This window comes from Dufourea novaeangliae, unplaced genomic scaffold (genome assembly GCF_001272555.1).
Source record: "Dufourea novaeangliae isolate 0120121106 unplaced genomic scaffold, ASM127255v1 scaffold228, whole genome shotgun sequence".
Taxonomy (NCBI): domain Eukaryota; kingdom Metazoa; phylum Arthropoda; class Insecta; order Hymenoptera; family Halictidae; genus Dufourea; species Dufourea novaeangliae.
In genome coordinates, this window is record NW_015374150.1 from 1,027,617 (window position 1) to 1,055,149 (window position 27,533).

The 27,533-nt window shown below is 42.0% G+C and overlaps 2 protein-coding genes across 4 annotated transcripts; both read left to right on the forward strand.

Annotated features, from left to right (window-relative positions):
* Positions 1-169: 169 nt before the first annotated feature.
* On the forward strand, positions 170-9,007 carry LOC107191613. Of its 3 annotated transcripts, none has more exons than XM_015580688.1 (10): positions 170-511; positions 3,656-3,696; positions 3,782-3,947; positions 4,083-4,237; positions 4,372-4,458; positions 5,290-5,487; positions 5,884-6,033; positions 6,202-6,265; positions 7,306-7,389; positions 7,667-9,007. In XM_015580688.1, exons 2-10 carry the CDS (start codon positions 3,670-3,672, stop codon positions 7,846-7,848), a joined length of 1,113 nt encoding a protein of 370 aa, XP_015436174.1. In that variant the 5' UTR covers positions 170-511; positions 3,656-3,669; the 3' UTR covers positions 7,849-9,007. The 3 variants fall into 3 exon arrangements, with proteins under 3 accessions (XP_015436174.1, XP_015436173.1, XP_015436175.1); XM_015580687.1 differs by lacking the exon at positions 170-511 and adding an exon at positions 1,798-1,837; XM_015580689.1 differs by lacking the exon at positions 170-511 and adding an exon at positions 1,798-1,837 and having other exon boundaries at positions 7,670-9,007.
* A 3,056-nt stretch (positions 9,008-12,063) lies between these two features.
* On the forward strand, positions 12,064-27,163 carry LOC107191750 (homeobox protein Nkx-2.2a-like). The gene is made up of 4 exons (XM_015580851.1): positions 12,064-12,140; positions 23,708-23,805; positions 23,902-24,105; positions 26,658-27,163. Exons 1-4 carry the CDS (start codon positions 12,064-12,066, stop codon positions 27,161-27,163), a joined length of 885 nt encoding a protein of 294 aa, XP_015436337.1.
* The last annotated feature ends 370 nt before the right edge of the window (positions 27,164-27,533 follow it).

Below are 27,533 nucleotides of genomic sequence, written 5' to 3' on the forward strand. Positions count from 1 at the left end.
GATTATTGTCTCAACGCGGACCCGAGTTCTGGATAATAATCGAGGGGAGTCTGTACTATACAATCCCGCGATCATAACGGATCACGGCGTTCGATCCAACCGCTTCCGTCACTAATTACGCTCGCATCGCCAGCAGAACGGGGAAATTGTTGGATCGTACGCGTCGCCACGGGTACATTTGTTCCGTTTCAGTGAATGCAAGCCGGCTCGGCGTCGCTCGGTTTTGTTGGCCATGAACGTGCGTGCGAACGCTAGAGAACCACGGGAGATACCGCGTCGGGGCCAAAGGTTCCGTCTGCCTCTGTACACTTCTTCGTCAGTCGTTCCAGCGAGAAGCACGCAAAGCCTCCAGCATCAAGTTCACCGATTTCTGTAAATCTAAGGACCAACCTCCAGTGGATCATCGTCCGAGGACGTCGAGAAAGCGATCGGCAAGAGGAAGAAAAGCCCCTCGGGGGTGGAACGTCGCCGGAAATTGGCTCTGCGATCGTCCTCTTGATCAACGACCAAGGTAAGACTCGATGAAAAATGGGACACTTTTCCTTCTTTCTTTTTTTTTCAATTTGCTCGCGGTGTCACTGAACGTAGCCATCTTCTCCGGCTGGATTATGCAATGTGATTTTTACGAATCCCGATCTTGCAGTCTTCGAGGTAGACACGCGGTCAGTTATGTATATACCAGTTCGTCGATCGTGTCGAGACGGTCGTACGGTTTCCAGAGTCTCATTTGATGGGGTGTTGATCGTGTTAGGCCTCTTCTAGGGCAGTATTTACTATGAGCGAATTGGTATTTGGAGTTGATATAATTTCGTTGAAATGATAGTTCGTCTTCTTGGAACCTTTTGGTCGAGGATCTGCGGTATTTCTTATTACGTTCGTTGCTGCGGTTGTTTCGATAGATTGTTTTGGGAGTATCAAACTAAAAATGCATTCACTTAATTCTTAATAATTAGATCGTGAATGTTAATGTATATGGGCGGAGCCAGAGGGGAGGGGGGCACTTGCCCCACCCTACAAGGAAAAAATTGGATTTTGCTTACCCCCACCCACCCTTCCCAGAGTTATATTTTATAATTTGAAACACGACCAACAACCTTTATTAACAAAATGCAACGATTTATTACTTTAAAGATAAAATAAAACGTGTCTGGCTACGTAGAGCCTTTTTCACTGTGGCAGTCGATGTCTTAATATTTTTGCCCCCCTGACTGACAACCTGGCTACGCCCATGTCAATGTAGGTTTGTATCCTGAGGATCAATCTATGAAAACTGAACAGACATTAATTTGTCCTCTTACAAAATTCTCTATTATTGTGGTTCTCATTATCGGAGTGTATCGCAGGTTGTTAGTAACTGAATCTATAAATGATATTCTTTGTGTCTTCGATTACAGTTATAGAAAAGTGATGGAAGATATCCTGTACGAGTCTAAAAACCCAGAGTCAGTCAACGAACTTCTGCCTTTGATTAAACCTTGCCAGGATTGTTGTTGTGTTCCTTTTCAGTGTACATCCGAGTAACTTGCTCGGCAGGCCTAACGTACAAACCGAAGCAAACGAACTAAATTCAATATACCGGCGAGCGTATTAAGGAACACCATTTACGAATCATTTCAGCTTTAATTTCGCTTAAAGGCGATTATACACGATTTAGAAATCCTGTAGCCCAATTGAGAGTTTCGAACGAGACTGTTCAAATCGCCGATCGTTCTGTTCGTTCTAACGTTCGCCCTTGTCTATCTAAACACCAGAAAAACTTCTTGCAAAAAGCTTCCTCGGGCCGTAGTTCGTCGCGAGCAGCGTGTATCGACGGTGTCGTTTAACGACCAACGGTTCGGTGAGTTTCGATTTAATTTTTAACCCTTAATCAACGAGTCGAAGATATCAATAGGTGAGAGACGGTGTGTCTGATGGACCGCAGTTTTTTTTTTACCAAATCGAACATCCTCGATAAAAAATATATTCGAGTCATTTATGATACAAATTAAAAATTATACGTCTGAGGAGTGTCAGAATATAGTTGGGTACGTTTTGTATTTTGGTGTGAAAAGAAGAGGAATATAGAACATCTCTTTAAGAAAAAGAACGGAAAAAAGTATCTGTTCGAGTCTCGTGGGCAATCTAAGGATCCCATGTCACTAGTCGAGGGTTAATAATCATTGTTTCCGTGCGAGACGCGCGAAGAAACAATTTTTATTTCGCGTTACGTGTTCACCCACCGCCGTTCGTTTATGTATGAGTGTTACTGCGTCCCGGCGGATAACACCGGGTCACGTCTTTCCGATAGCGAAATTATAGTCGCTGCTTTTTTTCTTTATTGTTTGTTTGTGGGCTTTCTCTCACTTTCTCTCTGGACTCCGTGGAGAAAAGTTTTTACGTGGACGATTGGAGGAGAATCTTCAGTGATAATAATCAGTAAATCCATCGATATTCGCTTTAATAACCGATCTTCCGATATTTCTAACGGTCGTGGACGATTGTTATTTAGTTAGAAGGGTTCTAAATTAAACTAGAAATTATCGTTTAACAGAAAATCGAACGGTGACCGAGTGCACGTGTACTCGTTTATCTCGATCAACGTGTCTCGTATCCTAACTCATCCATAAATCAACCATGAAATTATTCAAATTGATTCCGATCAAATGTTTACGATACAATGTCCTAGGTTTCTTTTCTTTTTTTTTTTTTTTACAACTATCGCAGAATTTCAAATAGATGATATATATGTGAATTAACGAACGATGAAAAGTGCTTTTTATTTTCCACCGAATGACGCGTTTTCACAGCGTGGACTCACACTTCATTATGGGAGTTTCTGCGTTCCGAGTGATAGGACGAGGTCATGCCTTCTCGATAGCGGATTATCACCGCGACTGCATTTCTTATTGTTTATTTATTCGACTGATTCACCCACGGCTTAATGGAGAAGAAATTTTTATTCACGTGAACCCGTCAACGAACTGTCCGCCATTCCGGGCCGAACAAAGTCGAAAATGTTAGTAGATTCGTGTCATAGGTCAGTCTATACTGCCCTCCTTACTTAAAATGTCCAGTCTAACAAATGATCGTTTTTCCAGAGTTTTCGAAATATTTGGAGCTCCGTATGCTTTTCACTTTTTGGTTCAAGCTAGAATGTCCTGCGTGTTTTTTAGGGCTCTAAAAACAGCCTGATTTATTTGTCCAAACTGATTTTCAAACGATTATTCTAGTTTATATAACATTTACTAAATTAGATAGTCCTAAGTTATGACGTATTTTTACGCCTCAATTGTAACAAAAATTACCAGTAGTTCTGGAAAATGATAATTTTATTATCGTGAAGTCAGTGTCGAAGAGTTGGATTTAAGTATGTTTCTCTAATTGGGGGAAATCGTAATGTCGATGAATAATGAAGGGGGATGTTAAGTATAAAAATAGAGCGTTTATCTATACAATACCGTGTAGGAGCGAAGATTTACGAGGGCTCGATTTTACCAACTGGTTTTCATGCATTGGTCAATTGTGGCAAAATAAAAAAAAAAGAAACAATTTGTTATACCCATTTGCTATAAATGTTAGCGAAAATATTTCGTTCGAATCGCTGAGAATAATGAAAATTTTTTAAATATTGTTAACCCTACCTATCGACTTACGATCATATCCATTTCGTTTCTAGGATCGATTTTAAACATGGAGAATGAAGGATCCTCGTCTGTCGTGAGTGTGAACATTGTTGTTTAAATAAATCAAGTGAACACACTCGTACATTTTTTACGGTTTTTAATTTAATTCGAACCATTAGGTGGCGTCCAGTACACCGGACGGTACGGTTGGATGGATCGAATCGATGATCGTCACCGCTTCGCAGACGTCTGTGGGTCAGTCGTTATTCAAACTGGTCGAATCATTTCTGTGGGTCGTCGAGAAGTCCGCGCGATGGAGCGTGCCAACCCACGAACTAAGCGCAGGTAATTAACAAATGAATGGAATCATTGTTTCTATAACATAATCTTTGGATTGATCGGATATTTCAATGTTACTTGAAAAATTCGTGGTATAATAATATATTTTATGGATAATTTATATTATTGGTTGGAAAACAGAGGAAAATGGAAAAATATTCGGGAAAATTGAGCTAGTGAGACCTTTGCCTTGGATCCTCTTTCTCCCAAGCCTGGTCATCTTGCGAATTATCAGGGGCGGATTGAACGTGGGAGCTTTCCTTTTGGGCTACCCTCGAATAGAACCAAGTGGAATGGCACGTAATTTGTTATGAATACTTCTTGAATATAGAAAATGAAATCAGTCATGTAATAATACATAAAGATGACGATCCATAATAATCATTTCTATGGTCGTCGTTTTCATTCGATTCGTGTGTCGAATTTTCAGGTAAAATTCATGCAGAAGAGTCGCAGGCGATTGAGGGCGTTAAACTCGAAGGCAATGAAATCAACGAGGCGCAAAATGCTCGGCAAGGTATATTAACAATTCTCAATCGCGATTGTTTCCTATTGTATACGTACCTGTTTCTAGTCCTCGATTACCATCGAATCTAGCGTACGTTTAGTCAGATCTAGGATCTCTGTTTGTGTGGTCATGTTCGAAAGAATCCCCAGTAGATTCTCTACCCTTTCTTTTTTCTTAATCCCCCAAAAATTCGGTAAATCCTCAGACGGTTGATTAAACTTAGCACGATAATAGTCTCGGTGATGGATGTAGAACAGGAGGTTGATGATGATCGAGGCCAGGAAGGCCCTGATCAGATCCATCAGGTTGACTCTGTCGACATTGTCTTGCTTTGACTCGTCTAACAGGTGTTCACCGTCGCCTCCGGCGACGAAAATTCGTATAACCGGCATGGATCTCGAAACGGTAAGTGAAATGAGTCCGTATATTCGTTTTGTCGATGCATGTTCTGTTAAAAAGTACTAGAATCAAATAGACTTATTGTTGTGGCGAATTGCTTATGTTGCGGATTTCATAGTAGAAGATGTAAATTTATAATTTAAAATGGAATGTAAGATACAGACTCCTTTCGATTATCGTCTGGCTTGACCTACACGATTATTGTCCGGGCGTTATCTCCACGACTGGGGAGGGAGGGCGTGGAACCTGCCAAAGTGCATACTTCATTGCCCCTCTGTTTTTGTTTTCGAGGCTCAAGCTTTTGGCAAAAAACGAAATCACGAGGATTTAAAACATTTCTTCCTATAAGATTATTGTCCCGGCACGGACCCTAGTTCGGGACGATAATCGAGAGGAGTCTGTAGATTGAAGAAGAAATTCTTAATAATTCGACTGTTATAGGCAGCAACACCGGACGAAAAGTCGACCACAGAATCCGCCGGAAGTCCGACGCCCATTGAACCGAAACGGAAGATCTCGCAAGTTAGCTCGGCCGACGAGAGCACCGATGACGCCACCGACGAGTCAAAGAACGAGACTCTACAATCGATGATCGACAGACTTGCCAACGATGACAGTACAGATGATCCCGATTTCAATGTGAGTTTTAACCCTTGTATCTCCCAAATTATTCAAGGATTACCAAAGAAATATTTTCTCGTATCTTTTCACAAGAACATTTACAAATTTTTTAAACCGTCGAGTACAGTTTTTCATTCGTTGCCATTTGAAAGCACCGTTAATGTTTTGTTTTAACTTAAAATGTTTAAGCGATACGTTCAAGTTTGTGCCATACCATCTATACTGGACTAGAAGAAACTATTATACAGGGTGTCCCGATTAAAACAGGCCACCTAAATAACTTCTCTATCTGTGATCATACGAGAAATATTTTTTGACGAAATTTAAATGTTTTTGGAGAAGAACAAAGTAACAAGTGATTCCGAATTATCGAACCTGATCGTACGATCCCATAATCCGTCACATTTTTTCCAGCCCCCCGACTGCAGCACGGAATCGAACACGAGCAGCGAAAACGAAGCGGAGCATAATGTGACCCTGTCCGAATTGGAGGATGTTCAGAAAGAGGCCGAGGAGATACTGAAAAATCACAAACTAAGGTCTAACCAGCTTCCCCTCGATACGGTAAAGACGATAATCTTATTTCATTACAATTTCATCGAATGAAATTTTTGAGTTTCCGTTACAATTTCATTTTTATGATAAACTTCATAAAAAAACGAATCGACGAGTTGTTTCGAATTATCCAGATTAGCTTTGATCGGAATAATAGCTTTTGTTGAACAATTTCAGAAAACGAACGACAAGGAAACCAAGGAGGAAACGACCAACAGGGTGGCGCGTGTCGACAGTCCGGGTGAGTCCGTCTACTTGTCGGCAAGGGAATGCGACGACGACGAGGAGGCGCCATTTTATTCGCCTCCCAGCTGGAGAAGTGGTTCACCGGTGGAAACGGTCCCCGTCGAGCCGGTGGTCCACTCGTCCAGCTGAGACGGAGGTATATAAATATGTGCTCTCCATGTTGATTCACCTAACAAAGTGACATCATCGAATTGATACGGAGTTGCAGATCGTTTTACACAGAGATGGGCAAATTTGATAATCTAGAATCTAGATAGAAGAGTTTCGAATAACGAATAAAAGATGAGAACAGTACTTCGTCATATTTCATTGATTACAGGTGGAAATTCCAATTTTCATAATAAAATAGTATGTTCTTCTTGAACCTGTGCACACATGGCAAACAATTAATTGATCTCATTAAATGTTTAAAGGTAAAGGATAACGCTGGTTAGATACTGCTGCTTTTTACTATGTATTATTCGAATAAAATCGTGCCCAACTCTGATCTACACCGACCGTGAACAAGGCTCAATACTCTTTTACACGAACGATGTATTCTTTGAGACATGAGTATTACACACTTCTAGCTCCTGGTCGATTTTGACATATTATAAGATACCTTTTAAGATAAAAGTATAACGAGGAGCGATCGAATAAAGAAGATTTTTCGGCCCAATTGGTTTAATCTCTCGATCGCCTTGTCCCGATCTAGTTTTATACCGAAGACGAAGAGAAATGAGATGATTTCTAGCTATGAAGATGGCTGTACGAGGTTGTAACTAGACTGTGGATTTTTATGCGAATTCGTATTGTTACGGATCGATTCGATCGTTTTGTAAGCGCATAAAATCTGCAGTCTGGGCTTGAACTAAATTATACAAATAAGTTTCTCAGTGTGTATCGAGAAAGTCGGTGTTACAAAGTTAAGTGGAATTTGTTCTGCCGTTTTGACTTCGCCGAGATCGTCATCTATAATATCAATATTATTATCATTAGACTCTTTAAACAGCAATCAAATTTAATCAAGACACTAAATGTTTCTGTCCTTTGCAGAGCCGGAACTGCAGGCTTGCATGCGTATTTCGAACGATTTCATCAATAAAGAAGCGAAAACCACTTTGTCGTCCAGGCTTCCAGGTATTTGAATTTTAAACAATTCGAAAATCACACGTTGCTTCTTTACGTATTACATTCTTAAAACAACTGTCAACTCATATCAGTATACAAAAAAATTAATTCACAGATTTATTAAAAAAAAAACGGTTTAACTCACGCGAAATTTTACGAGTGTCACTAACATTCCGCGACAAACGTGTCGTCGAATCGGAACGAACTAACAGAAGTGTTTTTAATTATTATTAATTATTATTTCGTGTATATTAACTATTGTTTCGTGTAATTAACTATTATTAAGCAGCGACACCGAGGCAAGAGGTCACAAACGGCGTGGTCGCCGAGAAAAGGAACGAGAAACCGAATCAGAAACCGAACGCATCGTCGCATCCGCGAGGCTCGAACCCAAAAGAGAACGTGCCGCACCCTCAAGAGAAGAAAACCAGTCCACGCAAGAAATTCGGCCGAAAAGATGCGAAATAAACGAAGAATATATCAGAAAATGAAAGTGTGAGTGAGAGAGAGAGAAAAAAAGAGAGAGAAAAATAGAGAGAGAAATGAGAGAGATGTAGTTCTCTATGTTAAGTAGGGAACTCAGGGGGTGAAAAAACAACCCTCTGAATCGTGTTCGACACACGATCGTCGGGGCTAATTTATCATTTACGATACGATACTTCATCTGGATAAACGCGCGCGCATGGAACCACGTTATCGGTAAGGTTGCGGTGTTGTAATCGAACGGTCAAGATCGAACGTTGCGTGATCGTGGCCGGCTGCGCCGATACAGATACCGATCGTTCCGTTATCAGACTGCTATCGATCGCGATTTTTGGCGAGTTCGAGGGATCTGTAATCGAGGAAAGTAACACGACCCTTCGAAATGAACAAGATTCTTTTTTAGTTTGATTCTACACGGTGTCTCGATCGTTTCTTCGTCGAACAAGGGGGATGGAAAAATGTCTCAGCTGGTCTTTACATTCAGTTGTCAGTGCTACACTGTTAATACAAGTTGAAATCTATTTGTAGCAGACTATATTGCGATAGAGCTAAGGTTATTGTAGATTAGTCTGACAGAAATTATTGTCCCAGCGCGGACCTGCTTTCGGGACAATAATCGAGAGGAGTCTGTATTTCGAATCGCCTGAGATCGTCGCGATAGAGAACCGAGAATTTTTATGTAGAAAATTAATAATAATTCCATTTGCGTTTATGCAGTCGAAAACTGAACCTCTCTAGATTATAGTTGTCATCTCAGATTTAACGAACAGTTTAGTCCGAATGACTACGCACAGTTCAAGAGTTCGTCGATAGTAATCTGTACAACGATAATTACGTTTACATGCACGATCGAGCCGTTCGATTACAATGTCGAAACGCGAAATCATTTGAAGATTATTCTCGTCACCTTCATCATCAACATCGATCATTACCCCCTCCCGTTAATTATTTTGCTCCATTCCGTTTCATCGTTACAAGCGCGAACATTCATACGAATTCTCTTCTGCGTATGATCGAAGGGAATGGACATTATACAGCGTTTACACGTTTTATCGCATTCGCGCGTCCGAGGCCGAACCGTATTTTGTTATCCCCAATGGATGTACGATTAACTTTTTTTTTGTTAATAAATTATTTAATCGAATACTTGATTGCATCACGAAATCGTCCGCCGGATTCTACGATTACATAATCGTAGAATTAAATCGGCGATGATCCTCGGTCCGAAGAACACATCGAGTGGTTGTTTTGTCTGGGAACTGAGACTTTTCTTTCGTATCGTTCGATGTCAATATGTGACTAAAAATTAGTAGAGTGTTAGTACTATCTTTTTTTTGTTTAAACTGATTCCGATAACTTCGTAGGTCAGTATATACATACGTGAATTTTAATCGAGGAATCGTATGATTTATAATACTGATCGTTCGTCTTGCGACACCCTGTATATTGCAATCTACCGAAAATTACGCAATTTATCGCGATGTTGTTACAATCTTCATGTCAGTTCCTCCAATATGGAAAAATTCATTCACCGGTGTACGCGACAATGTAAGGAGTCATCGCGCGTTCTTATGTTGTTCAATGATATATTTAATAATAACGATACGCCGCGTGTTCGTTTTCGCGAAAAAAATAGCTTTTATCTTGACACACGATAACGTCGAGATTACTGTCCATATGCCGTACATGTGCTTGATGGACAGATAAGTTCGTTACACTGCCCTAGAAAATCGAACGTACACGCACCATCGGGTCCGTGTTTGTGGGCCATTAAGAATCTTATTTTTTCTACGAGAAAAAGCAACAACACCTGTCATACGAAACATTCAAAATGATTTAGTCATTACGGTAGTAAAAATAAAGGAAGAACTATGCAATGTCAGATCTACGAATAATATTCAAAGATTATTTTCCGAGGATCTAAACAATTGAAGATCTATTTGAATTTAGAAGCTTCGAATAGGAACCATTACCTGTGCTGCTATCTGCACTGTCTTCTTCACAAGGAAAAAAAACAACCTTGTTTATTAAGGGTTTTAACGTTATTCTTGGTTAATAGATATAATGTTCGAAATGTTTTCAAACTATATCTAAACCATGATGAATCTGTCTTTTTAATAAATCCCCTGTGACAGAGGATTATATTATCACTTGTCATTACAATAGAAATTTAGAATCCACTGGCATTAGAATAACTCGATTCATTGATAGATATTGTACAATAGTATCTACTTCATCTAATTTTCCTGTTTCTAATCTGTTCTTCTAATATATCTAGTAGATGAAGGATCATCCTGTGTGTTAGACATCTTTTCTCAACGTTGTTATTCGAAATTTCATTCAAGAATTCTTAAGAAACTCGCTTTCTTGTCTCTAGCGTGCTTCTGCCCAGTCAATTTTCTGGACAACCTTGCAGATGCAGTCAGCCTGCAAAATCTACCACTGCTTATCGGGGATCGTTGCATATATAAATACAGATACGGAAGGAAATGTTTCGCTTTATCAGTGCACTCGTAGCAGATTCTGTTCGGTAGCACTTGTCGGCTAAGCCTGGATACTTCACCTCGAGGGTCTCTTGTCATTAATAAATTATAAGGTACAACCGATCGGTGTCGAGTAGTAACAATTAGTTGGTTATCTGCGGTGAACTCTTTCACACCCTTGACATCTAAAGAACTCTCACAGTATCCTAATCTCCGCCGAGATGCTTACCGAAAGACATCAACAACATTGAGTTCAATTCCTCTCGATTGAACGAACAATTTAATTTTCGTTTCTTAAAAATTAGTAACAAATTCTTTCTACGAAACCGTTGCGATGGAATTCTTTCAGCATAAAAGTTTTTCTAGTTCAGTTTACTTTGCATTGAAGCTAGTATGTTAATTTATTTTTCATAGTGATGAATGACAGATTCTTCCAACACGAAAAGAAGTTTACTAAACGTGTTACGAAATTCTAATGACAGAAGAGATTGCGCTTACACGTGCGTATCTATCGTGATCTCCTCGGTGGCTGACTAGCATAGAAACAGTAACATAGATCGTCGCCATTGGCTCGAGATATCGTGAAATCGTCACACCTGATAGATACACCGATTTATTATTTCTACGTTCGCTGTATTTACACTTTTCTATTACCATTTTTCATTTATTCTTTGTACAGCACTAATCCCGTTTCTTCCATTACCGTCACTGAATTGAAAATACTGTAAATATATTTCTAATATATCTCAAATATATCGTATATAAATAAATTACTATAGATTACTGTACATCTTTACCAACTATCCTACGAAAATCAAGAATCGAAGAAAGAGTTACTTCTCCAATCAAAGGATATACAGTAAAGGCTCCGTCAGAGTTGGACAGGAAGTTCCTCGTGAGAGTTTCTACTTCATCCCCACCACTGGAAGGGAGGCCGTGGAACGTCTTATGGAGCCTTTACTGTATTACGTTAAAAATATAGTAAAACTCTTGTAACAAGCTTTTTCTTTCCTATATTTTACATAAATATATACTTAATTATTGAGTTAAGTGGTCGACTTAAACAATCGTTTTTTTAATTACAAATATATTCTCCGACCGTATCGGAACATCGGATAAACCGATATCATTCGGGTGTCTCTGACGTTACAGTAGTCAAACTAATCTATATAGGGTGTTATCAAACAGATAACGTTGCCGGAGCTCCTATCTGGTAGCCATATTTTTGATACAATATATAGGTGATCGATATATCCACGCATAGTTCTCAGTAAGTGAGAACACCTGTTACGGATTGGACGGTCTGAAAGAAAAAAATCTCGGTACACGTTTTGGATCCATCGTTCTCCGTGTTCCGTGTGTTCCTCCTCGGGGAATTTCGGTTTTGGTGTACCGAGAAAAGAATCAGTTTCGTCTTTAAACGTTCTATCTACAAATCATTACTAAAAAAAATTCGACACAAACGCTAAATCAAGAAATATCGAAAGAACTCGACCGATTTCTGTAATACCATCATGTTCGCTGGTATTCGAAACCGTGACTGAAGAAAGATTCGGCTGGTATTTTACGAAAATCGTTTGAAGAATATTCTTTCGAATGAACTCCTCGCCAAAGATCAGCCGTTTTCGAATTTGACCGGGAGCAGACAGGCCGAAAAGTGACGGAATTTTCTTTCGAATCGACGAGCTTCGAACCAGGGAAAACGCGCGGGAGGAAAATGGCAAACGGATACGACGAGTGCTACGACGCGACCTGGCATCTGTTTCCACCGGACTACGTGGAGGACGACTACAGGTAAGACTCTCTATTCGACACAATGGAAACAATGTCAACGAACATACGCTAGAATAACAATAGAGAATAATAATAGAGAATAAATACATACGAGTGATTTGAAATTCTTGTTCCACCGTGTATACCAAGCTGCAGCACAGTCACTCTGGCAGCCCTCGAGAAGCAATACTCCCGATATACACCGTTTGAATATCGCTTCACGCCGATCACGGTAGGGAGAAAAACGGTCGGGGGAAGATGGCCGCCGGCGAAAATGGAGTTTTACGTTCATTCATGAACTGGCCGACAATGGAGCACCATGGTCGTAGCCATGAATGAACGTAGTACGTCTCGTAGTAGGTGGAACGACGGGTGGGTTTCGGGGAAGTCCTCCTTTCAGAGGAGCTTTTCTATCCCCCCCCCCCCCAGCACGGCTCGTTAAGGGTGCCAGCCACCGGCGTCGTGTTAAGAAACATTTAAGAAGTTATTCGGGGGTTCACAAGGCGCGGCACCTAACTCCATTCATCGGTCCTGGTCCATTCTATATGCCTCCCCCCTTCCCATCCATTTCGGGAACGCTAAGGTCATAGAAAGTGTATTCTTGTAGCTTGGATCCACGCTCGAGGACTCTGGCCCTCGAATGACTTCTTTCCGGACGCTCGAGTAGCTGGATCCCTTGACACGGGTATTTCCTTTCGCGAGACGGGAATGTTTAACCCTGTGTGTGTGTGTGTGTGTGTGTTTGGTTTGGCAAGGCGATCTTAGACACTTTGAAATTTTCTAACACAATGGTTGATAGATGCTTTTTAACCCTTTAACGCCCAGTGTGATGTACACGGATCTAGAAAATCATATTTCCAGGGCTTGTAAAAGTATAGACGAGGTGCACGTATTGGGAACATTTTTCAGTTAACTAATCACGGGGAATAATTTTTCTTCTGAATGATGTGTTTGGACGTTGAAGGGTTAAATCTTCCTGTGCAATGTGAGTTGTGGACGACCCAAGTGGTATCTCATTTTTCTTGGACCTTCCCTCGAATTTTTATTGAAAAAGTTTCAACCATTTCTCGTAACGAATGTTTGGGTTATTTAGTAGAGACTTTGATAAGTATCCCAGAATTTGTTCAGATTCTTTGCAACCCTGGAACAGTATTTACTGTTTCTTTAAAGAAATCAGGCTTGGACATAGACGACATCTAGTTTGCCTCTGGGTTGTGGAAAAATAATTTTTGCTCGCGTAGGGTTAAATATGAAGAGAATGGAGCAAAGATTTCAAGAGATATCAATATTCGGTACATTGTCAGATGATAATTTATTTACGTAATTGATCCTCTAATTGTTTCAAGTATATTTTTATTACTAAAGATTTTTTTTTCTTAAGTACGATTATTGCGAGTGTGTTGACCTAACAAGAAGTGTAAATACCTATGTATAAGGAAACACGATTTGTCGAAAGACCAAATAGAATTTTATTCCGAAACGATGTCGATCGAGGGAAAGCTTGTCGCAAGAGACACGACGAAATATTTATTTCTATATTATCACGTGTATCTAATCGTTGATCACACGAGACGGACAATGGAGGGGAAACAAAAATGGATACCGTCCGTTGTGGACGTATCGATCGACCTGCATCGAACGGTAGCGGGAGGATCTAGGTCGCGTGTGGATCCAGAGTCGAGATCGTACGAGATTTCGTTCTTATCGAGGATGAGATCTCGATGAACCGGAATATACAAGACACTTCCATTAATCTTGAAACAGTAACGAGTACATTCGATTTACTGTGGAATATTTACACATTATCGTTTCGCTGTATTTTCTATTATTCTTCGAAAAATTATATCAAGCATTTGATTGTGTAAGATCGATAACACGAGTCATTGATCCATATTTTATTCATGTTTATCTTCATACTTCGTGTCCACTATGGTGTCGCTAAATTATAATTACTGGGTGTAATAATAAATATCTTAACGATCAACATGATAAATTAAGTCTAAGTTTTCGAATTACACTCCATTGTATCTGAAGTTCTCGCAGAGATACCGATTTTTCCTTCGAATCGACGATAACGAGACGAAAGACTCGCCATTGTCTACCAGTCTTGTTGGTAATCGAAGAAGATTAATCGTCGAAGAAATTAAAAGTAGCAGAATCGACGATAGAAAACGCATTTCTTTCGTTTCCGTCCCGTTATCTAATCCCCATGGAAGGAGATCCATTTGCGGAACGACGTCGAAAGATCTCATGTGCGGTTCTTCATTCTCGAAAGAAGTTAAATCGTTCACAGAAGAAAAATCAATGATCGCCGCGACGGCGTGAATGCTGGAACAACGATTAGCATATCTCGATTGGACGGATAGCAACGGAAACCGGAAGCGAACGTTTAAGAGCAGTCACGCATATCGGTTAGGCGAATCCTTCGGTATAGAGTGGTACGCCTTGTTACATGGTGCCGGACACACGCGAGAACCGAAAGGGCCGAAGTACCAACACACCTGTTGGTTTCCACCATAAATTTCGGATTAATCGTAAACGCTGTATGGTCGCTAGTCCCTGTTTCTACCTGGTTGCTCGAACCGTAATCGATCCCGAGATCGCTCCAATTTCATTGAAACTATAGTTCTGAACTTTTTTAGCGACCCCCAATACTACGTGTCATTTCATAGGTAAGATGATGTTTTCGGTAAAAAGGAACTTTTCATTAATAATTGTTGAACGATGTGGTTCTCGATCTTCGACTCAACTCTGAGTAGGGTAAAGGGGTCCAAATTTCACCTACACCCCCCGAGGGTTTTTGATTCTTGTTCGAAAACTAATCTACATTATATTCTGAGAAAAATTGTATAGTTACCTTAAAACCTTAATTACGAAAGCCTATTATCAGTTCTTTAAAAAAGTTCATTCCATTTCCTTATGATTTGTTTAGGTTTTGGGAAATACAACGTTTGTATCGAAATTTCGATTGTGTCGATCATTAATAAACGCAACGAACGGTGGTTCGTGTGGATCGTCCATGCAACAACGGTACTTACAAATTTTTTACAATCCCCGGTGTAACAAGCCACTCGAGCCGCCACTCGAGGGTCCAACCGTTTCGATAGCCCGAAGTCTAGTGGGCACTCGAAGCTCATTGAAAATTCAGATTCAGCGTATAAACGCGAACCGTGTCCCCATTGACGATCCTAGGTTGTAACCGTGCCCATCGACTGTACGAGTGCCCCTGTGTACTACTCGTCCAAAAAGGACAAGAAAATTTCGCAGGGAAATCTTGCGCCGGCACGTACTGGCAATAAATAAGGACTCGGCCTAAGGAGTGCCTCAGGTGTTTGACCGACAGGTACCGATATTGTGATGGTAATGGGGGTGTGGAGGAGGGGGAATAGTCGAAATATCTCGTAAATGGATGAACTTCCATTCATCGCGGCACGTTTCACCCTCAACCACCTGAATCCTCCCCCAAAGTGAACACGGAACCCGCGATCAAGTGGCCATTCGAGGCCCCGAGAGAGTGGTATATACGCGCAAGCGTGTCCGTAAACTCGATTCGAACAACCGTCCCCAGGTTCTGGTCCCTTTTGAACATTGAGTATCAATAGAGAACTGAATATATACAATTCTTTTTTAAACAAATTGAAAACTTCATACTTTGGAAGTTGGGTTTCTCGAATAGACGAACAAGTTTCCAAAAGATTTGGTTGAACTAAATTACACAATTTTGATGCTCGAAACGATAACACGTTCCATTTGTGGATTAAAGTAGACGCCCTGCTTAATACCCGTTACATAATTGATCAGTTTATCCGAGGATCAGCGGTTTTATTAAATCAACGCGTTCTTAAATACCAGTGAGTCCCCAACAAGCGAAAGGACGATTCGCGGATTAGATTCGAGACGTTAATACCCGATAATCTCGCGGCAGCATCGTGCCAGACTGATTAACTCGAACAGGGGGTTGGAGGGGGAGCCGTTAAACGCCGCATTTAAGACCGTCGTTATGGCGTTTAAAGATAACCCCCGGGGCCCTGGACGTCGAGTTAATCCACTGTTTGAACGAACAACCGTCTCTTCCACCAGTTAATCCGATCGTTTTCAATTGGCCGACATCAGATTTTCGTTTGGCCGACACGTCGACGTTTATCTTCCCCCGAGGGTTAGTTTTCAGATCCTTGGCGGTGGAAGACGGAACGACAGTGAATGGAAAGTGGGAAAGAGAGGGCTAGAAAGAGGGAGAGAGAGAGGGGCGGATGATTCCTCACCTGGCCACCTGGTAAAGCAATTAGACCCAACACTGGTAGCAATAAAACCCTCTGCACCGCAACAATATGCAATAAATTCTACCTGTCATTCGTGGACGACGATGTTTTCCAATCTGGACAAATTTTCGTAGGTAGCCATATTTTATGACCGATGGTGGTACAATAGAAATTCATGGGAGGAACTTGTTACGTAGACACAGAAAACACCGTCATGTTTCATACATAATCTTGCGCCATCGATTACGTTTCGTTTCATTAAAAATTTCTGCAATTAATCACGTCGTGATATTTGGATTACTATAAATTGTGCAATTTTCGCGTTTGCTATTCAAAGTTACTTGTTAGTTAGTTTACAACAAGTGGATCTGTTGGAGTTTATGTTGACTTTTAACTGACTATTAGACTGCAGATGTTTATGCAATATACATCAAATTTTAACATGTAAAATGTTAATGAAATATAGACTTCAATAAAACTTAATGGTATTTAGATATTATTTTTTACATTATACTTAACAAGAATCACCAATGTAAAACATCATTATTGCTCTCGAGAAACAATGGACAGCCGAAGGTGAAAATGAATTTTCGAGGGTAGAAAAGGGTCTAAGAGGGCAGCACTCGATGATTCGAGGGCCGTAATAGTTGGTGGCACGATCCCCTCGACATTTCCCAGTCAGACGGACTAGGCGCTGGGCGAAGCAACGATCGCGGAGTAAAACAATGAGACGCAGACAAATTGGGTTGCGTGCTCGAAACAAGTTGGCACAGCTATCGCCAAACAGTCGTGGGATCCTGGCAAATGTTGCTCGATTGCCCCGGGTGAGCCTCGAACTTCTCCGCGTGTTCTTTTTGCTTTTCGCCGCCGACCGACGCTTCGGTGGCTTCCAGCTTGGAACGAAGGAAAGCCCGACGAGAGCGTCTCGTTGAATTCGATTCTAACCGAGTTAAAACGGTGCAACGTGGAGACGGTGGACGCTTCTCGTGACGTTCCCGCCGAACGGTTTCCTCGAGCGTGACATTCTATCTTCGAGGAATTCACGAAACTCTTGCCCCCCTCTCCCTAGAGATCGATCCTCGTTATCGAGGTTCCTGCATTCTCACTGCCCTAATTTTTGTATTACACAACACTTGGACGTCGTAGACTTTATATATTTTCCAAATATCTCTTATTTCGGAAAATAGCCCTAATTTTTGTATTTTACAAGACCTGGACGTCGTAGATTTTGTGTTTTCCAAATATTTTTTATTTCAGAAAATAGGGATCCAATAATGTTTCATCTTGCCATTTGAGCCATATTCTTTTTCTTCATTTACTTATAACTCTTGATTTTATTAGAGATTTTCATTTATCTAAGGTTTCTAAATTCTCTAATTTTTATTCCAAAATTAACAGCCATAGTAGAGACATCGTTTTTTAACCCCTCAAGTGGGTGATTATCTGAAGAAATGTATACTTGTTAATACATAAAAAAAATTGCCATTCCTTCATGATATAACAAGAGGTTAATCACTGTGAGCCTCGATTAGAGGAGAATTTATTATTTCAGAAATTATTCGCTGAAGTCATTCTGCATTTGCCATTAGGGGCATTTTTCGCGTCTGGCCCTTCTCCAGATAATCCCATCGGATTACTCGGACGAAAACATCTTCGATTCCACGGCGAAATTTCCCTCCGACGATAAATTCAAGGGTGAGAGGAGTCATGAGAAAAAACGAGGGAAGGTCAGAGGATCTCCGCCCTTTTCCGTACTTTTTGACTTTTTCGTCCGTGGCGGGGACCCACGCGATCCGACAAAGGCCTGTCTGAATGAACCGGAAACCCGCTCCATCGTCGCCCCTGTCCCTTACCTGTTCCACGTTCTTAATATCTACGATCCACGGGGCTGACCATGTATAACCGTATTCCATGTGTGTGTGTGTGTGTGTGTGTTTATGCGGGCCGGTTTCCGCGTGATTTCACACAGATTGTGGGACCATTATGTTCGAGCGCACCTGAATACGAGATCTATTCGTAGGTGATTCAGGAATTGCGGTCTCTAGTCGAGGATCTGTCGACGATTTATCGATTTGAATGGAGAAATGGTGTCGAGAATGATGAAAAATGTCCCCTATGCGTGCACAATCGCGTTCGAGTAATTAGTAATAGAAACGAACGTATCTTGTAATAAATAGGGGATGTCGAGGGTTTAAGGGAGGTTCGAGAGAGCTTTGGAATGCACAGTGATCACCAAGACTGAGTTGGAAGTGTCCACTATTCATTTAAGTCGGAGTAAGAAAAAGATTGAAGATGTGGAAGATAACAGAAGAATCCAAAGGAAGGAAAAAGTTAAATAACAAATGGATCGTGGAAATTATAACGAAACAGACTAATAAAGATTGATTAAGGTTTTCAATTACTAAACCACCCTTATGCACACACTGCTATAATTACACCACCGATGACATGTATCTAACAGCGATGTCGCTGGTTCGAAGTGAGCAGAGGTAAATAACGATCGTGTCGACGAACCGAGGAGGCTTTTAACCCAGTTTCGAGTATCAATAGATCTCGATAGAGGCGGGCAGAGTAGGGGTGGCGAGTGTACGTACTTCCTAAAATCGACGGGGACAGAGGGAAAAGGAGTGAAAAAAAAAAGAAATCGAAATGACACAGTAAAAGCACCCCCCACCCCCTGCTAATGCTCTTTCACATTAACACTCGACGTAAAGTATGCTCTCTCGGTGCAAGAAGTTTTGATCGATGGAACGATCCGATTGGTCGACGCTGCGCGAGGGTTGCGATCAACCCCCCGAGACACTTCTTCGCTGGGATTCTCGAGGCTCCGGCCGTCCGATTGGTCGGAACCGTAAGCTCCACCCCCTGTGGAAACTTACCCCCGTAACGCCGCCAGTCGACCCTGGTCTCGAGAAGGCGAGGACCGACGCTTCTTCCACGATATCCCTCGAGACGTCTCGCGTTTCAATAAATTCCTATTCAACCTTCTGCTACGCTGCACTCTTGAATCTAAGTAGATTGCCCACCCACCCCTCCCTCGTGATGCTGTTTCCCATCTTCGTGTGCGGGGGCTCGATACGCTAAGCACTGAAATCGTGGAACAATGGTAAACTATACCAGGCCAATGTGTTCTCTTTCAGAAACTTATTGTGTACTTTAAAAAATATTGGAATTTTGTAATCTACCGTTGCACAATGTTGATTAATGGTGCAGAATGCGGATGTTTAGGTAGATTCATATTTTCATGGAGGTAAGCACTACACGGACGTATACTGTTGCTTTTAAGTACGGGAAAATTGCCGAATTTGGACCATCGCTTAGGTTGGATCATTGCTGTAATTAATATCGCAACCCTGCAAGGAAAGTGTCGCAAGTCGAAAACGTGCAACTATTCAGGGGATTTTGTATGACTATTACCAGACACTGTATTTAATTTTATACTTGATTTTCTGTTACTACTGCCAGCGTCATTGTTTCGTCTGTTGTTATTCAAGCACAGGAAATTGGGTCTTTCAGGAAACCAATAGATCAATGGCGGAACATTATTATACTAATAAAATCCAGAACCTAGTTCACGCTTTGATAAAATTGAAAATACTAGGGTGGATGCACCAGTAAATGGACATGTATTAGAAAATGAATAGTGTATATAAAAACGAGTAGATTAAGTTAGTAAAATAAGCAAAAGATTAAATATCGATTTTTCAAAAGAACCAAGCCTAAATCACTGAAACGGCCCAAGAAACACATCAATTAAGTCTCCCACAAACCAACGCGAAATATTCGCAGCGACAGATTTCTTACAGACAAATTTTTGGCGGAATTTTTTCGCATTGATATGAACAGTCTCATAAGACGCCATGCATTTTAAACTGTTGCGAATCTATCGCCGCGAAATGTTCGCTACCGCTGCGAATATATCGCGTTGTTTGTGGGAGCCTTTAACCCTTGAAAAATCCGTTCAACGATCACAATCGATCGAAACCAATTAAAAACAATTCCTCGAAACAACACCCCGCGCAACCCCTCGAACACGCAAGAACCATCAGATTCGAGTCACCCTCTTTGGGGGGAGTCGGAATAATCCAAGTCGCTCTCGGTTACGATCGAAATTGATTTCCGTCTACGACCGTCCGAAAGTATCATCGACTGGCGTCCGTGAAGCTGGACGTAGAAATTGTCCGTGGTTTGAAATTCAACGTCGAGTGAGCGCGCGCCAGTTCGCCGGGGCGGCGGTGGTTGCAGAGGGGTGGACACTGTCGCGCGAGGGGTGAAGCTCGGATACTCCGCCCCTGGCCGGAGAGATCCGCCCTCGGGTTCGAGGGTGCTTGACGAGGGCCGAAACGGCGGCGGAGGTAGGGAACACTAGCCGTCAAGTGCTCGTCGAGGACACTCGAAAAACTACACAAGGAAAGAGAGCCCTTCACAGCCTCTGGTAGAAGAGGACCTATCATCTCTTGGTGTCCCAAGTCCGCGTGTTCCGTGCTCTCGTCTGCGGTGTGAAACGTAAAAACTTTGGACGGATCGTGAACCGAATAAAACGCCTCGCGATCATTGAAAAAAAAAAAAAAATAGTGTCTTCTCGACGAGGGTGAGAGACTGTGTCGTCGCGTGTGCCACTGGGACGATGAACTCTGGGCCAGAAAGACACCTGGATTAGAGGAATGTGTGCGTGTGAACCGTGAACCGAACCGAGTGATAGTGAGGACAGAGAGATAGAGAGGCTGAGTAGAAAGGGGACGCAAAAAGTGGAACGAGTGATTTAGTAAAGAAGGTACGAGAGAGATATAGAGAGACAACAAAAACAAACGAAATAACTCTAAACGAGGGAGAGAGAGAGAGACAGGGGGTAGAACCTGAATAAAAAAAAAGAACGTTCGTGTGAAACGAGTGAAACAAGCACCGAGAGGACAGGTTTCTAAACATGTACTGACGCCACTAGAAACACCTCTCCGAAAAGATAAACCCTTTCAAAATGGCGGACAAGAATAAGATTCTGCCATGGTCGCTGCTATCCTATCCGACCAGTTTCTTGAGTCACGTCTGGTACAGCCAGCTTGCTTACAATAATAGGTAAACGATCTATAAAAAAAAAAAAACGAAAATACACCCACGTGTACCGAGCTTTGTTAATTCACTCCCCCGTGCGTAGTAATTTTTATTGACCACCATCACCCCCGTGTAAACCGGATCGTAGAGTCCTCGCATGCGTTTCCAGTTGGTCACTCTCTCACGGACGAGCACACGAGAAAAAAAAATATCCTGGTAGACGTAGAATTGCGACGGAGAACGGGGATTGTAGATTTTGGAGTATTTTATTTAGTTAACCCTTAGAAGAGCTCTGATTTCGAATGTTCGAAGATATGCTTGTTTTCTTTATTTTTGTAATAGTCGTTATCTACCGATCTTCTATTATTGTATTAGTCATTCTGTTGTGCACCGATAATAGGGTCTACGCTCGTTAGGCCGAAGTCAATTAAACGTTAGAGTTTCACCTTTCTCTATGATTTGTGGTTATCTGAGTGGTGAGTTGTATGAAAGTAATTTGATTGTAATAGGAATTGAAGTGTATTTTCTCGGTTTTGAAAAGAATAATTCAATTGTTATTATTCCGGGGGATTCAAGGGGGGTAGGATTTAATAATGTTGCGATAAAAATTTATCTCACCGTTGGGGGGGAAGCGAAGGTAGAAGTTGTCAGGGGATCTCCCGATAATTCCACCGATAAAAGCTGTCGTTCGGTAATCGTCCGTGGATCTTGGTGGCCCTCGAATTCTTGCACGTGGCTTCCAGAAGAGAGATCTGCCCGAGCTTATCGAGACGTGTTTCCGCTCGATTATCGATATCCTTGACGAGAATTCTGACGCGTGCCGGTCCGTCGATTAAAGTTTTGCTCCGTATGTATTCGATCTTCGAGCAACAACGGAATAACCAGGATGATTTGTAACATTTTGTTGTTTAATTATGCATTAATTTCTGGTGATTTCAATGCCATTTGTTTTATGAGTTGATTGCCGCGAGAAGCACTTCCACCATATCGAAAATGAAATATCTCCGATGATCTTGTTGAATTCTTAGAAAGATCCTTAGGATATATTCCTTTAGGGAAATAATTCTTCAATAATTATGTTTAATTTGGAATATTTTGTTGAGCAAATGTCTCATCCCTTAAGAATTTAGAATATCTAGAATTAAATACGAAAGAAACTAATTAGGCAGGTTGTGAGGTAAGCGTGTAAAACTGAGTCTAAGATATTCTCGGGCCTTTCATTAAAAATTCCCGCCATAGTTTCGCCCAGGTGTTCCGTTTCAGGAGCGAAATTGGACGATTTTGGGGAACTTGTTTAATTAAAGTTTTTGAGCCGCGTGGAACTTGTTTCATTAAACCTTTTATCGTTGAAGAAACCTTAAAACTGCTCTTCCCTAACCAACTAGGCATGTGTAGGATCAGAACTAACACTTTTTCGACAAAGCTTGTCAAATTTAAGAGTCTAGAAGAAAGAAATTTTCTTAATTCTACGGATGAGAAGAAGCTAGAATTAATTTTTCAAGTCGAAAGATCGAGACTTCAAGTTCGTAGCCGTCGTGGAGGACTCTATTAAAGGAGACCCGTAGTCGCCTCGATTAAGGAAAACGCTCTAGCGGGTGGTGCATTCATTGAAACGCAGGAACGTGCCGCGATAATAGGTCGTTTGGCTTAAACCTCGGGCATTTGCCAGGGAGTTCGCTTCTGTGTCCAGGGACAGGTTGTTTGGCAGGAAAACTGCAGGTATCCAGCACGAAACGGTTTTGTCCCTCGGCGGAAAAGACGCGTCTAATCGGGTCTTAAAGGCCCCGGGTTGGCTTCTTGACGCTCCTCTCGCCACTGTCGTCCTCGGTGCGGCACAAACTTTGGTAAATTGGATTGATTCGTTCGGAAGAACCGACCTTTGTCCGCGACTTTTCGACTCGCGGGATCCCCGAACACCTAGACCCACGATTTTTTGGGGGCGAATTTTCTTTTCGTTTCTCCTTCGATAATCGAAAACTGGACGGTTTCCGTCGGCACTGGGCACCGTTTCTGCACGATAGATCAGAAATTTCTTTATATATAGAGTGATTGAAGAAGAACCGAACACAGAGTAATTATTTGGTAATTGATATCACTTCTTGGAGGAGATTCTAATTTATAGAATTATTGGTCCTGAACCGTCTGAACTTGATGTATATCAAAAGTGTTCAGTTCTTGTTGAATTGTCCAGTATTCAGTAGACTGCTCGATAAGTGTCACTTAGCCAGCTAGATCTCTCCGTGACATTTGTTTAATGTTGGTGTTGATGTATTGTTGTAGAATATTGGAGAGCATAAAGATGCCCCGGACGAGCTTCCACATCCATGACATCCTGCAGCTCGATTCGAAACCGTCTCAAGAGGAAACTGAGGTCCAAGGTAATGAAACGTGATTCTTTTTAGGGATTACCCGTTATGATAGACGAGAGATTAGATCGTCTGGAGATTAAAGAGTCTTGTCGGTTTTTGTTCCAGGTAGCACCACAGTTCTACCAAGCACGAACGATGTACCGTCGGCCTATCAGCAATTCTTCGAGCACACGACGGCCATGTTGCAGCCCGCGTTGTACGCGAATCTGAACAGGGGCACCCTGCCGCCGCCGCCACCTGGTCTTCTTGGATGGCCGGCTGGTCCAACGTTACCCACCACCCTGCCCCAGCCCTTGGACGAAGTGAATGGTGAGTGATAAACTCTCTCTGATACCATTAGAACCGAGAAGATCAAAGAAAATTTCAAGAAAACTCCCCTCTTAGTGGCACTTACTTCTTGAAACGATCAGGGGGTTGCTTTTGCGATTCTACTTTGGTAAAGTAGAATTCGTTTCTACATTAATCACAATACATAAGGATTGAAATATTTAAGTAGTTTTGTAATTACGTCACGCAGTGTATGAAAATGTGTCCCTTTCTCAACTCACTCTTCGTAAAGTTCCTTGCACTCTTGGGTTGGTAATAGTTAGGTCTACCAGTCTAGATGCATGAGAATTTGAGAAATTATAGTTTAAAGTACAGATAGATTAAACATGTTAAGCAGGAGTAATAAGGGAGTTAAAGTTTCGATGGAATAAACGTCAAGCCTCTTGACCCACTTAATCTTTCAACGCCCAGTGTTCTACCGGTTCAACACTCATTTTAAAAGTGCATCGAAGTCAGCAAGGGCCCGTAATTTCACCGATAGTAAAGTAGATTTCAGCGTTTTTCATTGGAAAATTCAAGTATTCCCTCAAAAAATGAATAAAAAACATAGGTCAGTTTAATATTGATATTTTCGACTTCAAAATAACAATATACAACATACATATCAGTTAATACGATTTAAAGGTGTGGGCGTTAAAGGGTTAAGCTTTCGATGCAGCAGATTGCAGATTCTACCTTGAAACTTTCGTACATTGCCTAATTGTCTATTGATCTACACTTCTGGAACACAGAGAAGAATCGATATCGAAAGCATTGCTGTCCAATAGCTACAGCCCTTCCTATAATTCCGCCAAGAAGCTATCGTTTCATCCCCTTAGTACGGCGAATTTTACCGGAAGTGATCTTTCTTCTCGGAGAGAAAAAACTGTCCTCTCATCGCGGTCGCAAGCACGCGATCACCTCGGATGGATCCGTCGATGGAAAGAGGGGGAACAGATCTCGAAACCCTTATTTATTTAACACCCTACAATTGGTCCGCGCCGACTAAGCAGGATCTAATGGTCCTATAAAAGGTCCTTGTGGCTCCTGCACGCCGATTGGCCCGTACACGAGGACAGATGTCCTTTCGAGGACAGATGCGTGTCGGGCCTGTGTAGGCCCTCGATGAATCGGGGAAAATCGTCACGCCCAAAAAATCCACCGGTAGCCTATCGCGCCTCTTTTCACCGTTTGTACCTTATCTTCTCTCTTTTCACATCTCTCTTCCCCGTGCCCCCTCCCCTATCGTTCAGAATTGCTCGTGACAACTCTGAATCGGAGGGATAGATCCTCAACCCATTTACCGCGTGAAAAAAAGGGTGGGTCCGTGGATTGTAACGCGGTCGCTGGATCCGCACAGGTAGCGAATTCGTTCCGATTTTCGAGGATATCCTCCGTGGGATTACCCCAATCGATCTTTTGTGTAAGGCTTTTCTTGCGTGGAACATCGTTTAACCCCCTCCTTTCGGGCCAGAAACTTTTGAACGGAATTAAATTTGGTAATTTGACGGATAAGATTGTTATTAATATCGTGTACGTTGAAATAAAATTGTAATTGATCGTCGAAGACAAGGCTTTTGGAAAGACGTTGAAATCACCGTGGATCTAATTGAAATCACGACACTGCGAGCCGGAGCCTAATCTCCCATGAAAATGATACAGTCGGACTGTCCCATGGGGGTTGCGACGGGGTGGTATCAAACAGGCTTTATATTGCTTCACACCCTCCCGTGGTAACCAGCCCTTGGGGAAACGTTCACAATAGCGTACTGTGTGCTCACGAACGACGGGGGAACTCGTGGTTGTACATTAAATTACCGTGTCTGCCGGCCACCGTGGTATTTGCCACTTTAGCGTAAGGCTAATCAAAATATTGGTGGATTAAACGGAACACAATGATCCGAATCCCGTTCGTCCTGTTCCAATCTAATGGAACTTGTATCTCGATTGAAACTTACTCGAAATATCGATTGAATCCTCGTGGAACCTTTAATAACATCTAAATACATTCGTTTAAATTACTCGAGGAGCTGAAGCTAGAAAACGATTCATTACGAAATGCTGGAGGTACAACCTTTAATTACCGTTCCAAGACTGATGACATCATCGCGAACATGACTAGAGCGAACTGCAGCTGTACTTTTTACACACCCTTCGAGTCATAACGCTGATTGCAGGCAGATGCACGCCTATATTGATTTCTTAAGCCTCGCCGGCTCACTCATCGCTGAGAACACGTGTGTATACGATGTTCGAAGCAATTCTGATTCTGAAGATCTTTTAACTCTAACTTAAAAATTCCGGTTATTTGGAACACATCGACTGCCACAGTGAAAAAGGCCGTACGTAGCCAGACAAACTTTATTTTCTTTTTAAAGTAAATGAATCGTTGAAAATGTATGCGTTTTGTTACATAGAGGCTGTTAGTCGTATTTCAAATTATATTGCAATATTAAATATTACGCAAAAATTTAGATACCATGTTTTTCTACGAAGTCAACACTCAAGAAAATCGCGAATTCATCGAATAACCTTTTTTCTTTTGACCCTTCCAGTTCTCCAACAGCCAGACTCGACCAGCCCGACGATCTCGGACCTGTCATTCGCCCCGAAACAAGAGTCGAATCACGAGTGCAAGGAGGAAGAGTCCGGTGATTTCGAGGACGAACAGCAAACGAACGAGAACCAGCCCCACGAGACCGAGCACAAGAAGCGAAAACGGCGTGTCCTGTTCTCGAAAGCGCAGACATTCGAGCTGGAGAGACGATTCCGTCAGCAGCGATACCTGAGCGCGCCGGAGAGGGAGCATCTAGCCTCGATAATCCGGCTGACGCCTACGCAGGTGAAGATCTGGTTCCAGAATCACAGGTACAAGACGAAGAGGGCGGCCACCGAGAGGGTGGAAGCAGGCGGTAGCGGATGTTCACCGAGAAGAGTGGCGGTGCCGTTGCTGATCAAAGACGGGAAGCCCTGCCAATCGAAACTAATGGAGCCTGCGGCGTATCCTAGCGCTGGCCAGGTACCAATGCCACCGTACATGCAGAAACCCTACTGGTGGTAGAAGGGGAGAGTCTTCGAACTCGAGTGAACGTCTCTGTGAACTGGTTGTCGCTGATACTGGGGTTGGCCAGACTAAGGAACATCGAGGATGATCGATTCTTGGTGGACAGAGTGTTGGAAATGATGGTTACGATCTAATTGGTTCGAGGGACAGTTTGTGAATCGAGTGGACATTTTAGGGGATAGTTGTGATCGAGCCTACCATTGGTTTTGGGGTGTCTGGAAGAGGATTAGGTGAAGAACTATGAGAAGAATCACTGCGATTTCATTCTGTGAGTTATAGTATACCGGAAGGATACTTAGTGGAGCCTAGAGGAGAAAGTGAAGGACCTAGCAAGTGATTTGAGAGCAATTGGATTGAGATGACAGAT

Excerpts from the sequence above, each read along its gene's own strand:
- LOC107191613 (XM_015580688.1), top strand. The coding sequence starts at position 3,670 with ATGGAGAATGAAGGATCCTCGTCTGTC. Across the intron at positions 3,948-4,082 it reads AACCCACGAACTAAGCGCAG|AGGAAAATGGAAAAATATTC; the intron begins GTAATTAACAAA and ends GTTGGAAAACAG. Across the intron at positions 6,034-6,201 it reads ACCAGCTTCCCCTCGATACG|AAAACGAACGACAAGGAAAC; the intron begins GTAAAGACGATA and ends GAACAATTTCAG.
- LOC107191750 (XM_015580851.1), top strand. The coding sequence starts at position 12,064 with ATGGCAAACGGATACGACGAGTGCTACGACGCGACCTGGCATCTGTTT. Across the intron at positions 12,141-23,707 it reads TACGTGGAGGACGACTACAG|AATATTGGAGAGCATAAAGA; the intron begins GTAAGACTCTCT and ends GTATTGTTGTAG. Across the intron at positions 24,106-26,657 it reads GCCCTTGGACGAAGTGAATG|TTCTCCAACAGCCAGACTCG; the intron begins GTGAGTGATAAA and ends TGACCCTTCCAG.